Genomic DNA, 16,856 nt, shown 5'->3' on the forward strand with positions numbered 1-16,856 from the left:
GGAAGAAGTCAACCTAATTTTTGTCAGAATACCTATGTTTAGAGTGCATGATTCATTTATAATGATGTTCATTCTGTATATGTGTATAGAATCACACTGTTGGGATAGATGGTTGTATTTTTTTTCTTTATGTGACAAATTTCTCATTGTCGTTTCCAGACTGCACAGTTTTGATTAGCTACAACAGCAGTCCAGCTAAGTATTGCAGTATTTAAACCTGAAAAGTCAATGTTAAGAAATACTACTGCAATTTCTCATCAGTTTGAATGTGTATGTTGATAACTCTCTGTAAATCTTGTCCAACTTAACAATCACGAAACACATTTGCAGGCAGAGCATAGATTGATCTACTAAAGTCAAGGTAAATTGGAAATCATAATGCAATTTCCTTCTGCACTGTAATGTATTGCTGAGTGAAACATCACATTAGGGAGAGCCTTTGAGGTAGCTGAGCATTTTTGCTGAATGTTAGGTGGGGGTGGTGGGAGAGGAAGGTGGTTAATCCTGGCCAATGGTGCACGGTGACATAATCAAAAATCTGAAAATGTTTTAGAGGCCAAAGCAAGCACATAGCCTTTGGGTAGGCTTACCCAATCAACAGAATTATTTATTAAAGACATTTATTAAGCTGCTTATTTTAGAAAATGAAGTTCGATTTGTTTTCTGTTAGTGCTGCCTGATCAAAATCAAGCTTTTCTATCCCACACCTTGTTTCTGAATGTGCGAATTATATGCACTCAGTTTTTTTTTACAGGCCTACTCCATAGGCAAAGTCATTACACTCTGATAGGAGATTATGGGAAAATGTGGATTTTGTATTTTTAATAAGTTGAATTGTGCTGAATATATAACCAGGGACATGAACTAACAAGGTAAGAAAGGTACATTTTAGATGATACTATTGCATCTTCTGTGGTGTTTGGTTCGTCACCTGAACAGTCTGAAATGTATATATCAGTCACTTACAATTACTAATTTATTTTGCAAAAAAATATATAGTTCTAAAACAGTTGTAGTAGTTCTGTGTTAAAGTTATCTCAAGGCAATATGAAGTGAGAACACTATGTAAATTTTAGGCTTACTCTACAAACACCATGACTTCAATTTCTTTTGATTGACATCTCAGAGACAGAGAACATGGGATTCACTTTGCACTTTAGACCTCTTGCTGCTTCTTCTCTCTGCCTTTTTCTCTCTCCTACATATCAGGATTGGTGGTAGAGATGCAGTCAGATTGTGAGATAGTTGGAGTGATCGAGGGGGGAGAAGCCCTTTCAGCATAGAGAGACGGCTCTGACAGCTGAAAAATAGGAGGCCCTCTGTAGAAACAAAAAAATGATGAGAGAGGGATGGTGTGCATCTCTCTCTATTCAACCTATTCGCAGTCAGTCACAAGCATTCAGCCATCAGTTATTCTCACACTCTGCCGTCCTTTTCATTGGTTTCTCTGCAGTTACCATCCAGTGCTTTGCAAATTCACAGACTGTCAGATGACACCCCCATAAGGCTCTCTTTACAGAGATATGTAGTTTAGACAGTACATCTTGATTTGTTTAGCTATTATCCATTTACATCACTTTTATATGTTTTCTCCATTCCCAACTGAGCTTAGCTGCTGTGTGTCAGAAAGTAGATGCTTTGGCAAATGGCTGTTTTATGGGATGTTGTGTGACATGTGGGTGAAACATTTTTTGCTTTCATCCACAGACATCGCTCAGCTATTTTGGGTCAAAAGTAAAAACTCTTATTCATGTAAATACACACACACTTTCACATACACATGTCAGCATTTACGGCAAGAGGGGCAGTGGAGGGATACCACACACGGCTCAGATTTATCACATCTCGCCGACTGTCTAAATATACCAGAGAACTCTGCTGTTTTTACTGTCCCCTGCATAAATACACATTAATCGGTGGAGTGCATGAACACAGTGGCTCTTTGACTGAAACCTCTGCTCGCTGCCTCATTGCTGAAAAGCACAGCTTTGTGTCACAGGCCTAATGTCTTCCAGAACTTCCTCAAGTTCTCTCACACTCTAGCTTCTATTTCTAAGCTCAGGATGTTGCCTAATGTTCAGATGCCAAGTTACTATCTTTCCCGTTACAAAAACAAAAAATTGAAAGAACCCTCTTGCACCCTCTTTCCCTATACACTCTGCACAGGAAAACATTTTTTTGAAAAATGCAGTAATGAACTGGCAGCCAGTAGGCAATAATGTTGTTTATTGGTACTGCCATTCAAAATCACAGCACATTGCTGTAATAAAAATACACGGGTTGTTATTGCATTTTTAATTCACTAAAGTTAACTGTTAACTGTTTTCAGATGCAAAGCTCTTCACTGAACTGGCTTGTGACTCACTCACTCCCTCATGTTTAGCAGGCTGAAAATCCTCCACAAGGGGGCACCACTAGCAGTCAAATAGTTTTTGATGCTTCATAAGCACAGTACGTCCATCAACAACACTGTGTGTCCTTGTTACAGTAAGGTATTGTTTATAGGCAGCATCTATTTCATATTTATAGTAGACTCCCTTAGATACCTTTGTTGGCAAGAGTTTCAGGAAAATATATTTTGTTTATCTTCTGCTGTGTTTTAGGAAACCCCTAAATTACTGCAGGGTTTCCACAGTATATTCACAGCGTTTTAGAGGGTGCATTGTTCTTGTCTTAAGTATAGTTTTATGAAAAACCTTTGCTTCATGTGGAGACCATCTCACAAATCTCATTCACAAAAACGTTTTTTTAAAGTGCCATCCATTGAAAGGTTCTCCCAAATTGTTTCTTCCATGCCATCACCCTTTTGGCACATATTCTTAAGAGTGTAAGTAAATTTCATCAGCAACTTAAAGTCACAGACATGTTATGTAGATAGAATCTTTATTGGAGTGATAGTTTTGTGTATTTGAAGCATTATACTTTAAGAAACAGGAGAAATCAATGCTTTAAAATAAATATCTTAACACTGAAAAGGTTATAAAGTACAACAGTGACTCACACTGCCCACAGACTGAGCAATCAAATGTTCAGTTTATTTCTGATGGCAAGTGAAATTACCACCATAAGCCCTGAAACTACTTTCACCCTCCTTATGTTGGTCCCAAAAAGAACAAGTTTGTAATCTAGCTTTAAGTATGTTTGCACAGAGCCTTTTGTCTTTTGATTGCACTGCAGGCAGCAGTAACTACAGTCCTGATAGCTACAGCCTTCATCGTAACTGCCTAGCCAAACCTTTTTGACACGTCCAGGAATGTAGAAATGTCTAGAAATGTAAATACTGCTCATACACATATGACATGCCCCACAAGTAGCTCATGTGCTACTCTGCTGGGATTCATGTCTGAGGCCCAGCTGTGCTAAGAGCTGTCCATAGCTGGGGGAATTGCTTAAATTCTCTCTGGAATTTTTCTCTCCATTGTCAGAAAACACCAACAGATGAATGCAACTACACAACCAGGAATGTCCTGTTTGCCTTGGAGTGCACTGAGGCGCTTGACAGATTTGCGTTCACACGTACGCTGCAGGCCAAAAAATTTTTTGAAGTTTCTAAAATATATCAAGTCAATGTGCCAGCAACCAACACGTGTTTACATGGCATCTAGCCTAACCAAAGAAGATTTTCCAAAATATTATCTTAGTTTGCAACAATGTACTGTTACTTAGTGTATAAAAGCCTTCATAGTCTTAAGGCTCATTATCCAGTAACTACTATGAAACGGATGTGTAAGGTTATCAGAGTGAAGAGTCTGGACCCACTGACCGGGTCTTTAGGGTTTTAATCCCACATACAAGACACATCCTTCCAAACTCCTCCTAAACCCCTCAGAACTCCAGAAACTTCAGGCTCTAGAACTCGTACTGCGACACGAAGAGTGTGATTTTGGTGATGTAGCAGCCAATTTGCACTCTCCTCTCCAGCTCACTCATCTCCACCTCCACCTCCAATGTGGCCGGACCCTGGATGGGGCTGACCAGCATCAGCTGACCCGTCTGCCGGTCAGAGCGCTGCACGGTGAAGTGGCGGCGACCGCGGCCCCCCAGCAAAGCGAAGCGGAGTGTGTCTCCCAGCACCCGCACGGCCGAGACCCGGAACATGACCCGCGGGGCAGACAGGTTAGATACCACAGACATGTAGTGATGGGACACGGAGTTGGGAGCCTGTGAACAAGCTTTATTGTCCACAGGACAGGGGTTCCTCTCACAGCGCCTGGATCAACAGGAGCAAAAGTTTCGTAACAGTACAAACTATCCATTTTGTTTTTTCTTTCTTTAAAATTCTCCTAGATTTTCACTGTTATTGTTAAAAAAATACAGCATTGTACAAAAGTCAAAGACCATCCTTGATTTATATAATCTCCAGTCAAAAGGGGAAGTAAGAACAAGTTATTTGGTTTTCATATTGCTGAGAGGGTTAGATATAAGATTGTCCACTTGTGTAAGGAAGGGGAAAAGCAAAGAAAAATAAGTGAAAAAAAAAAGAATTCCAAAACTGGACTTCAAAAAATTATTAAAAGGTACAGAGAAATGTGCAACTCCTAACAACCACGCAAGACCTGATAGACCACCAAAACTGTCACCATCAGATAAACTGTACCTACAGTTCCTAAAGCTTTTATCTTTGAAAATCCACAGGTATCCACAGCTGTCAAGAAGCTAGAAATAGAAAAAATGAGAAAAAGAATGGAAAAAACTAAAATAATAAAAAAGAAAAGAAATAGACAAAAAAGAAGAAAATTTGCAAATCAAACAAAAAGCTGCTGGTGTTCTCAGAACATTGGACGGACCACCCCAGAGTCCAGATCTGAACATAATTAAATGTATTTATGATTACTTAGATTGTGAGAAGCAGAAAATGCAACCAGTGTCAGACTGAACTTTGGAGAGGTGGAAAAATATCCTGAAGATTTCTTTGAAAACCTGAAAGTAACTCTCACAAAAAAATAGAAACTGTAGGATGGCCCTCCCTCTCCCCACACCACTTAGTGTGATGGTAGCCAGCACAGATGTCTGATAGCTGACGTAACAGAACTGGCATTTAGTTCTCTTAAAGTGCGTTTAGGTGTCCAAAGACGTTGCGTTAGAGGCAGTTTGAAAGGGTGGTGGCTGGCTTTACATGACTCACCCTCCTACCGCTAATACTAACCTGTGACTGGGGGAGACTAAGGTAGAGGGTAGACATGAAAACCAGGGGGAAAAGCACAGGATGGACACACTATACAGAAAAAAATTATATTATGTTCAGTTGTTGAGGCTTCTGTGTAATTATTTTTTTTTAATCTGTTAAATATACGTTTTCTACTTTTTCCCTGACAATAATCAATAACTTGTACTTAATGGCTGTTTTGACTGGAAATTAAATACATGGGGGGGTCTTTGACTTTTGCGCAGTACTGTGCCTGCAAAGGTAATATTAACAGTGAACTGCTATCAATACTTTGGGTATATCTTGTAACATTACTCATCTTCATTAAAGTGTTTTTCTTGCAATGAGGAGTTTGTTTTGCCTTAATAATGATTAGGCAATTTTCTTTTCCAAGCTGTTGTTACACTCTCTAAACTGTCAATAAAACATATGTGGTGACTCTCCCTGATGAAAAAAAAAAAGCCAAAACATTGAGAGATTTTTTTTTCGTCTATAGCCATGTTATAATAAAGGCTTTCAGTAATGAGTGCCATGGCTTTTCACTTTTTTCTCTAGATTATAAATCCCTGGCCAGAGAGCACCATCAATACTAAACATTTATTTCCTTACCAGCAGCACTCTCTGTTTAATTTAGTAGAACATATTGACAGTCTGGATCTGTATGTGGCTTTACAATTGAACTCCCCACACGTATAAATACATAACTTACATGTTAGTGTTATTATAATTACTAAATAGTAGGTCTTAAGATTAACAACTAAATAAGAAGCATGGGGTTTGGCTCATATATTGTGTGTGAAACAAATTAAACATTATTCATGTTTATCATTTACTAAAAACCATTTTTAAAACCTTTGATAATCAGTGCAGCATTCTGTATATTGCAAACTAACAAATTTTAAAGCTGCCTTTTTAAGCAGCCTTTTGTTTACAGCCTTGTCAAGTATGCGACAACATATACTTACGTGGGGGAGGTTTTGACATAGGTTGCATTTCGGATGCGTGGGCACTCCACCTTAACGCACTGAAAACCTCCATAAGTGTTAACACATAGCTGATCACGGGTGCAGTTGTTCTGCCTCGTGGCGCACTCGTCAATATCTACAAGTAAGAAGAGGACAAGTCTGTGTACGCATAAAGAAGAGAGGTCTCTGGCTTGTTCTCCTACAGCTGAAGTATGAAAACAACAGCAACGCAGGGGTTTAAGCATTCCTTTCAGAGTGGTTTTCAATAAATGTGTGACTCACCTCTGCAGCTGCGGCCATCTTGTGTCACGTTGTATCCCACAGGGCATGTACAGCGGTAGCCACCAGGGGTGTTAACACAAGCATGTAAACATAAACGACCTGCCTGCCCATTATGGAACAGTTCACACTCATCAATATCTGAAAAAGACAATAAAACAATTGCACAGATTCACAAGTACTGCATGAGCACTATCATAACATACTGCTGTTCAGCTAACACATCGCCAACCTGATTTAAACAACCTGTTAAATTTTTAGGGATAAACAGAGTCTGGAAAATGTCATAAGTGGATCTCAGAGCATAAAAAATACAAGAAAAATGATAGGATATGGGCCCTTGACTCAATATGACTGACTGGATCAGAGAAAACCAGAATATGCAAGACAGGAGTGCTTCTGGGCAATGACTGGACACCACTTTCCCCAAATTATCCAGAGTATGTGATATTATCATTCTGAACAAGAACACTGAACTTTCTGATCCTTTCTTTTTTTTGTAATTGAACAGTGCAATAGAATGTAATTAATGCATTTAATGTTCCATCTTGTGCCTGTATATGCTGAGATACATATGAAATTGAACACAGGATGAAGGATTACATAAAAAATAAGAAGAAATAAGAAAAAAGAGGTAATTGTTTAACTGAGGAGTTTTTTTAATTGCAGGCATTGCCTCTCTCCATATCTGCAAAGTAGCAGGTTTTCCTTGGTTGGCCTTAGCTGTAGACAGTTCTAGATATGTGATATCAAGAAGAGATTGTAACCATTGCCTGACTGAAAGTTTGGGAGGCAGAAGCCAGCGCTGAACATCTAAGTTTTTTAGCTGCAGCCATACTAGCTAAACAAATTTCAAAGACTTTCACTGTAATTTAGATATTTGCGCTATTTATAACACAAAAGCAGGGTCCAAGGGAAACTACACTTTGGTTAGATTAGAAGTTACCTCTACTACTCAGCCCCAAAATCATTCAGGACAGTCCCATAGCATGTGCCCTAGAGTTTCAGGAATTTTTAAACAATAAAAATTACAATAAGGGTGGGGAGAGATTTCTTTCAGATGTCTAATACGTGAGGTAAAATAAAAAACCTGTTAAATATATTTTTAAATGTATGAATTGATGGTCAGGATTTTTTGAGGCTTCTGGTTATCCACCATGCAGCACTCACCCGTGCAGATGCTGGTGTCCCGGCCTGAAATGGTGTATCCTGCTTCACAGGTGCAGTAGGTGGTGCCCTGTACCTGGCTGCACTTGGACGGTCGCACAAGCAGAGATGGGGTTGCTAAGGGAAAGGAGGTGGCAGCTGCAGCTCCAGCAGTGGCAGCAGACATGTTGGTTATGGTGACAAAAACTGAAGAGAGGGATGCATTTATAAGGTAAGGTGCACAAGTTAAGCACTCATTTATATTCACTTGGTCTGACATAATGTTCTCTTTAAAAATGAACAAATGTCTGGACAAAATTCAGGTTTTAGGGTGGCCGCATGAGCAAACTCATTAATTATAAGCTTTCACTGACTTCAAATTACATTAACCTTGTAGCTCCAGTGCAGAAACTAAGGAAGCAAACTTCAGACACAAAATGCGTCTTGGCAGGTTGACTACATTAAAGTGAAAGCTGTGTAAATTTGAATTTTCACCAACCTATTGCTATAAATGTGCTTAATGCTTATGTAGACAAGCCAAAGTAGTAGTGAAAGGCTGATTACAGATATTATCGGCTGATGTAAATTCAGGCTTCATGAAGACTTAATTCAACACAGTGGGGGTTACTGTGTGCAGATCTGCAAATATCTCAGCGTCATCAAGATTCTGAGCTGACGTGAGCAGCTCTATCTGTGCAGTGTTCAGTGTTTATGGCAGCCTCATGGACTCCAGCTTGCTAGAGAGAGCAAATATGAGATCTATGGACAGTTGCAGCAGTGTGTGGAGGTCAAGATGCATTTAGAAGTCCATTAGCCCATGTGTATGAGTGTGGGGGGGCTGTGTTCTTCCGAGTGCTGCAGTTGGTTTCAAAAACAAAATGTATCCTGCATTGGTTTTGACTTGCATTCCCTTGACTACAAGCTGTCAAAGCTTACAGTAAGTTGCCGCTTGAACCCTCTTGGAGATGTGTACAGATTTACTGCTAATGAACCAAAGAATCTTAAAGAAATGTGAATATACTTACATGTAGGTGTGGGGGATTGGCAAGTAGACCCTGCCCACCCTTTGGCACATTCACATGCGAATCCATTTACTTCATCTGTGCATGTACCCCCATTGGCACATGGCGAGGAGGCACACTCATTTATTTCTGAAGAAAGAGAGGGATTTCAGCCTCTAATCCAGGTCTAAGACCGACCAGATGCATACAGGCATACCATGCGCTGTTTAAAAAAACAGCATCTGTGAACTGGAAAATGAAAAGGTCCAAGTAACATTATACTACTGATGCAAAGATTAAGCAAAGTATGCACAGCGCTCTGCGGTTTCAGAGAGAGCTTTCTCTGGTGCTGATGGAGCGTTTGTCAAGCACAATCAAAACGTTGGCCTGCTGTCTGGAATTAAATGGTCTGTAAAACAATGCATGGGGCCAAACTGAAACATTCTGTGGAGATGGGCACTGAAATACAAAAGCCAAACGAAACTTAATCATGCTGAGATGCATATGAAATTGAAAACTTCTTTTCCTGGGGAAAAAATGGGGGTAATACATGAGTGCTGCGTAAAACAGCAGTTCAGAGACGGGCAGAAAAGAAAAACAATGATCATGCAGACAGGGAAGTGAGGGTGATGGGCAGAGTAGATAAAAGGTGAGTGATGAGGGTAGAGGAGTGGAAGAAGTGAGAAAGGAGGGGTGGTGGGCAACAGAGCCCCAATCTCAGTCAAGCCCAGGCTCAATACTGTGCCTTAAGTTACATTCTGATTTATACTGTTTCTACTTTGATGCAGTCTGATTTTTCATAGTTGAATATTAAAAGCAAAAGTTTAGCAATTACATTAATAACATTACATACTCCTATGCATATAAAATGGAAGTGCATTGCATTGCATAGCTAAAACCAGTAGTAGCAACCATCCTGAAGTCTTTTTTTCAGTTTTATAAAGAACAGTATGTGATTCAGAGTAAGAAACCACCCAGAATGTCTATTTAAGATTACTTAACAACTTCATGTGGTTTGAGACAAATGAGTGATGATTTAGGCATCCAGTTGGCACAAAGCCAACTGGTGCACATACCCATCTACATCAGACGCTATTGCATATCCCCAGTGCAAAACCTCAGACACCAAACGTCTTGGCTAATCAACTACATTTGTGCTAATGGGAAAATTATTTTTTTTGCAGAACTATTGCTTTAACATGCCTTGACCCTATGTGAGGATCATTATTACTCACCTTTGCAGACTGGCTGCTGACCACTCCAAGTGAGTGACTCCTTACACTGGCGAGTCTCGGACCCTACAAGCTCATATCCCAAGTCACACAGGAAGTGAACCTCATGTCCTGGCAACAGAATCTTCCCCAACTTCCTGCCATTGAGAGGAGCCTCCAGTTTTGGACAGGTAACTGAGCAGAAATCATATTTGTGTAGATTAAGCGTTAATACAGTGCATTGTTATGTCCAATGTGTTTTTGACACTTTTGTCTGTGTCTGTCAGAGTAAAGTTCTCCACTGCAACACGATATTTACACTTACAGCACTGAGCAGATGCTCTTCTCCAGATAGATTTACAGTTGTGCTTTAGTTTCAGTGTTTTTGTTTTTTCAGTGTCAGAAAAAAGAGAAAACACATATTTAATGGAAAATTACACAACAGCCTCAAATGCTAAGTATATTATCAAATCAGTGTCACTATTTAATTTGTCCGCTCTAACTTGCATTCACCCTACTGCCACTTTAACTCTTCTATCCTTCCAATCCTAAAACCAATAAGTTACAGCTGTTGCCTTCCAACAAAAGTTTTTCACAAAGGTGTCATTGACATTACATTCCCCTTCAAAAAGACACCAACATTCACACAAACAACTACCCAAACACACCTTAACTGCCTTGCAAATTTCTTTCTCACATGCATCTAAAATGGCTAAATTACAAATAGTTGTATGCAAACGTTTGGGTACCCCTGGCCAAATTACATGTGTTACAAGTGGCACAGGAAACATTGCACAGGTATATGGAAGAATGGATTCCACACAATATTGCTTCTGAAGCTGAAAACAGGCTGGCTTCTACAACAGGACAATGATCCAAAGCATACATCAAAACCAAAAACGAAAGCTGAAGCTTTTAAAATGGACTTCACAGTGTCCTGATATGAACATCATAAAAAAGAATGGGTAAAAACTTCTAAATAGCTACACAAAGCTATCAAGCTGTGATATCTGCTTAAAGGGGCATTACTTAGTATTAACTTTGTAGAGTGTCCACATTTTTGCACATGCCACAATTATTATTTTTTTTCTATTTTTATAAGTTAATAAATGAATCAAGTATCTGTCTAACCTGTCGGACCTCTGTGCAATTTTCTGTTAAATACAGTATGTGTCCTGTTTTTTTTTCCTGAGGCTGAAAAATGAATAATTTGTGCTTCCATGTCCCATTTGGTCAGGGTGGTCTCCTAATTGAGCACAATACTAAAAATATGTATGTATGTATGTATAGGATATTAGCTTATTTTGCTATTTCTTTAGCACTGCTATCTTACTGCATTGTGTCTGTTCTAATGTGTTAGCAAACCTCAACAATATAATAATAATATTAATGATAATAACAATAATAATAAAAATCTTTATTTATATAGCACTTTTCTTGCCAGTGGCCACTCAAAGTGCTTTACAGACAGGTGATAATGCTTAACAGTAAAACAAGAAATTATGCGTACTAATTTAAAATCATATAAGAAAATTGCTCTCACATAGAAAAGGCCAAACTGTAGCAACATTTCTCAAATGATGAAAAGCTACTTTAGTGACTGCGTTCACATGTGGGATAAAACAGAGCTCAGAGTCTAAGATCACACGAAGGTTTCATACTTCAGGTTTGGCTCATAAATTTTGGCTTTATGAGAATCGAAGTTCTCATAAAGTGGCTTTCTTTTAGTACCAGTGGCTTTCTTTCTTTGTTTTAGTATCAAAGATCAGTATTTCAGTTTTCTTGGGATTTAGTTGCAGGAAATTTTTTGACATCCACTGAGAAATATCTGACACACAACCGGTAAGCCTGTCTACAGACTCTTGATTATTAGAAGGAATGGAAATGTATAATTGTGTGTCATCAGCACAGCTATGAAAACTGATATTTTGTGTACTAATGACATCACCTAGAGGTAACATGTACAAAAAGAAAAGCAAAGGCCCTAAAACTGAACCCTGTGGGTCTCCACAAGAAATGATGCATTTCCCAGTGAAACCATGAACTGTCTATTAACTAAATATGATTTAAACCATTCTAATACTGTGCCTGAGAGGCCTACTCAGTTTACAAGACGGTGGATTAGAATCTTGTGATCAGCTGTGTCAAAAGCTGCACTAAGAGCCGATAAGACCAGAAAAGAAGGATTTTGTGCATCAGCGCTGAACCTGGGGTCACTGACAACATAAACCAATTCTCACACAGTACTATGGTTAGAACAAAAACCTGTTTGAAACTCATATAACTTGTTTGGTATTACATATATATTTGTTTGAAAACAACTTTTTGTAAGACTGTACTTAAAAAAGGAAGGTTATAAATTCTAAATTCTAAAAATATTGAGTACAAAACGATCCATGTTAAACCTATGTCAAATATAGCTTTGAAATATCAGTCAAATCTAAAGTGATAACTTTTTTAAGCAATTATATGCCAATACTGATATGATTCTGATGTCATCTTGCATTCCTCCTAAATTATACAGTCATATGCAAAAGTTTGGGCAGCCCTGGTCAAATTACACATAACTTTTTCTAAGACTTTACTATAAAATAAATGTTTGAAATTGGTCTAAAATTATTCACTACGGAAGGATCCACGCTACACTTTTTAGCAGAGGCTTCACCAGGGCAGTGTTAAATATAAAATGATATTGTGTTTTATGATGTCTTGAAATATTGCAATATTACATATTGCCTACCTCTATTTACAAGAGGTTTGATTGTTTGTTTGCCTTTTGCTAAGTGCACTATTGGTGTTAATTTAAATGCTCACCCCACTGTCCTGTCTGCTCCTACTCATACTAACTACTGCAAGCCCTTACCATTATTGGCTTTGGTGGGCAGGCGAGCGGCACTGTTCTGCAGTAGACTGAGCTTCTTCCTCAAGGTGCGGAGACTCTGCAGGTACGAGGCTTCATGTGTTGAGAGTAGCTTGTGAGCCTGACGTAGGGAATTCTGCAGCTCCTGTGTCCCTGGACATTCCTGGAAGTGGAGTGGGTCTCAGTTTATCACACTCAGATTTCCATACCATAGATATATCAACAGAGAATCTGTCTGGTGAATTATATGAAAAACAGCTGCATTATGTTATTTTTGCTATTATTATATACATTTTTAATAGTAGTCATGTTCTTGTCAGGTTGAATAAAAAAAAAAACTACATACCAATGATAAATCCTAGACATTTTTGTAAACAGGCCAGCTTGACTAGTTCCACTTAGCCCTGTCTTTGGGACTGCCAAGCACATAAATGAGGCAAGCTTGTGGTTTTATTCTGTGGAAGTTGTCCAGTTGTGAAAGATTCAGTGTTTCGTGACGTGCATGACGTCATCTATAAGAGGTGCCACTCTGGACATGAAGGTAGGGGCTCAAAGCTGTGAAAGGCTGGATTGTACGTGCAGGGTGAATGAACAGAGTGTACGCAGGGTTTAACATGCTCTGAGAAAACGAGAAAAATCGCAAAGCTTACAGAAATGTGGGCAGTCTGAATCTTGGAAGGCTTTCTTTGTTTCACAGTACTTGAAACACAGTAATGCCTCTCAGGATTATGTTTGGCCAGTGTAACTGTCAGAGTGTATGCTCCTAAAAGAGATGTTACAAACAGTACACAGTACACAGTGTCCCTAACTGGACAAGTTTTATACTGATTTAATACTTTCATACAGCCTGCATTAATTCACTCAGTTAAGAACAAGCATTTTGGTGTTTTTACACAAAAAGCATGTTTTTAATTAACACATCACTTTTGAGTGTAATGAAGATGTATTGAGAGACTATAAATGATCTGTTGGAATGCTGAAAGCAATTAGGACTGTGTTAAACTGCCATTCAGTCATAGATCCATTTTTCTCACAAACAACCACAAAACCTTCAGGCTGTCTTAGATATTTCTACATCACTTAATGTTACATAAGAAACATGATTATAATGTCATGTAAGAAACATTATGTGTATTTTGAGGCAGGAAATTCAGGGATGATTTTTTTTTTCAAAATCTGGTATACTGCTGGGGAGAGCAGCTTTAATAATAAATGTTTCTTGGAACTCTTGGAATTTACATACTTCATCAAAATGTTGCGTCACAGTAGTTTAACAGTGAATGTGGTTTATTTTGCTGATGCTCTGTGATTTCAGACAGCTCAGGTAAGCCTTGACCCTTTCATGAAATATTCAAACCAATCAGAACATGAGAGGTTCCTAGCCTCTCGTTGGCTGCCATCAAGGGGAAGGGCACTGTGTTTTTTGTGCGCTCTGTTTTCTCATTTTCTTTCATGTTTTTTAAAAAACCAATGAGTGTTTTCATCTTGCAAGACTTGTATAAGTACAATCAATATTTGCACATCCTGTGAAAACACCTGGGTAGCTGATTATGAGGGTAGGGAGATGAGGGTAGTAGTGTGAGAGAGTGACCATGTTCTCTTTTTCAGGGCTTCTGCAAAAACATTTCATCCTGTTTACCCTCATTTGGCTCTGATGCACTTGCATCACTGCACAATAAATGGGCCGGACGAGTTACTGAACCTTCAGTCAAGCTTTTAGTAGTTGTGCGAATTACACAGCGGCGTAAAATTAATATATTTAAACAATGAACATCATTAGATCCAACCCCATATGAGCATATGAGGGAAATATGACCATTCCTTACAATGGATCTTCTACATATGACTCATATAAACCAAGGAAACAAACTAAAGGAAGAAAAACAGTTTTTTTTTTCCAACTAAGGCTTTCTAACCCAGTAGATGTTCCAAAAAATGAAGTCATGTAATGTCATAATGAGAATGATGTATTCAACATGTGTTGGCTTTCTGTACAAATGACAGTAATTAGCTGACCACAGCGCTCTCTCGCTCGCTCTCTCTCTCTCTCTCTCTCTCTCTCTCTCTCTCTTTCTCTAACTATTAATTTAGGCGTATGGCCTTTTTATTTCATTACTTTTTACCCTTTTTCTTTACACATTTTGGCTGCTAACAGTCATGTAACACCCTTCTGCGAGCAAATGCTGCTTTGAAAGCTTAACTTGCAGCTTAATAGGCTACTATTTTTGGAATATTGGAATGTTATCAAGGACAAAGTGGCTTTATACTAGCGATTGTACATTTCGTGGAAAAAAATCAAAATCATACAGTTTCAGTGTCGAAACTGACATTAAACACTGCTTCATTAGTTTTATACAGAAAAGTATCAGATATGATCCAGTATTGGACTAAATGCTGTGAATGCAGTTAAAGTTGGTCATTCAGACTCACACAGGTGACTGTAGATAAGCAGTTTTTGATAAAAACAACAGTCCAAAACTGGATCTCGTGCTCCACTCACCTGCCCACGGATGGCGGGAATCTGACAGATAAACACGAGCAGCAGCGCGACGAGACTGAGGTAAACTCCACTCATTTTCCTCAGAACTGTCCTCTGAAGTCGTAGTCTAGTGAACCAGAAGTACCTGTTTCCACGACCAGATGTCTCTAAAGCTGCTTTATCACTCGCTGGAAAGCGGAGAAACCCCATAAACTGTAGCGCAGTGAGGAGAAATTGGGCTAGTTTTAGGAGCCATCAAAGTCAAACTAGCACCGCGTGGAGAGTAGCCTACATTTTTATAACCCGTAGGCTAATGTTTTTCTTCTTTTCCTTTTTTTGGGCTCCACATGCCAAATTCTCCCCTTATAAAAGCCGCTCAGTTCTGGTCGCCTATTTGTTAACTTGGAGGAACAGGAATATAAAATCCGCTGGTCAACAACACCTCAGCGTGGAGCAGCACAATACGTCTTTTAATGGGTGAAAGTAAGTTGTCACCCTTGCGGCACTGTGAGAGATAAGCAGACAGTGGTAATGGGAGAAACTCCCCTGCTAAATGGGGAACGTGTCTGCTTTGAGTAGGCCTGGCTCATCTGACAACTGCCGTGGTAGAGACATAAAGGCAGTCCTACTGTGTGCAATCAGCATTTTGTTGCTTTTGGAATGCTTTTGGAATGCTGATTTGTATTGCTTGCCTCTATGTATGCATCTTTGATAGAGCTGGGTAGGCAAAAATGATGATGTCTGTCTAAAACAATGTGATAATGGAGGGTCTGGTCTGGCTTACTTGGTATGTTTTCCACATTCACTGAGCCACTTCACTGGACTTTGGCCCTCAGAGAACAAGAATGTGAATGGGACTGGCTGAGTGGTCTAGTTAAGCCACAGTGTAGAAACAGTCTGCCCTCTGCAGGGAGGCCTTTTACAGCCATGGTGCATCACTGATTTGATGCTGAAAAATATGAGAACTATTTAACAGGGCTTTGGCCACTTAACAGAGAACACCTCAGAATCAGAGGATGTGTCGGACAGAAGGCCAGAATAATCCTCCTGTATGTGTCCATTTAGAATTTTAAATGAAGGATCTAAATTGTAGGGATGCACCAATATGGGAATGTGGACCAATGCAGATATTCAATATTTTCATGTAGAAGTCCACGCTGAGACTAAATTCACCTGGATTACCAAGAAACGTTAGATTTATTTCTGTAGGATTACAATTGCAGTAAAGTGAATAAAATGCTGATGCTGATTTTGCATAGTAGCCCAGTGTTGTCTAAACATTCTATGATAACTATGTAATAATAATAATGATAATAATAATAATAATAATAATAATAATAATAATAATGATAATAATAACAAAACAACAACAGCAACCACAACAACAAAACAACAAATCATCATCATCATCATTATTATTATTATTATTATTATTATTATTATTATTATTGTTGTTGTTGTTCTTGTTGTTGTTGTTTTGTTGTGTTGATTTCCTATAGCAATGGAAAAGTATAATTGCATGTCATCAGCATAACTATGACAATTGATATTATGTTTCCTAATGACATCTAGAGATAACATGTACAAAGAGAAAAGCAAAGGCCCTACAACTGAACCTTGTGGGACTCTTGTGATTCATCATATCAAAAGCTGCATTAAGAGCCGATAAGACCAAAACAGAAGAATTTTGTGCATCAGTGCTAAGCCTGAAGCCACTGACAACGCGAAAGTTGTGTCTCAGTATTATGGTGAGAACCAAAACCTGTTTT

At 38.8% G+C, this 16,856-nt stretch overlaps 1 protein-coding gene across 1 annotated transcript; it reads right to left on the minus strand.

The window, feature by feature from the left end:
* Positions 1–2,868: 2,868 nt before the first annotated feature.
* Positions 2,869–15,403, minus strand: LOC118817696 (fibulin-7). Its single transcript, XM_036584548.1, has 8 exons — positions 15,109–15,403; positions 12,612–12,771; positions 9,773–9,943; positions 8,562–8,687; positions 7,561–7,743; positions 6,394–6,531; positions 6,112–6,247; positions 2,869–4,210 (listed from the first exon to the last, which is right to left on the minus strand). Exons 1-8 carry the CDS (start codon positions 15,295–15,297, stop codon positions 3,850–3,852), a joined length of 1,464 nt encoding a protein of 487 aa, XP_036440441.1. The 5' UTR covers positions 15,298–15,403; the 3' UTR covers positions 2,869–3,849.
* Positions 15,404–16,856: the final 1,453 nt, after the last annotated feature.

Source organism: Colossoma macropomum, unplaced genomic scaffold, assembly GCF_904425465.1.
Source record: "Colossoma macropomum unplaced genomic scaffold, Colossoma_macropomum, whole genome shotgun sequence".
Classification (NCBI taxonomy): Eukaryota; Metazoa; Chordata; class Actinopteri; order Characiformes; family Serrasalmidae; genus Colossoma; species Colossoma macropomum.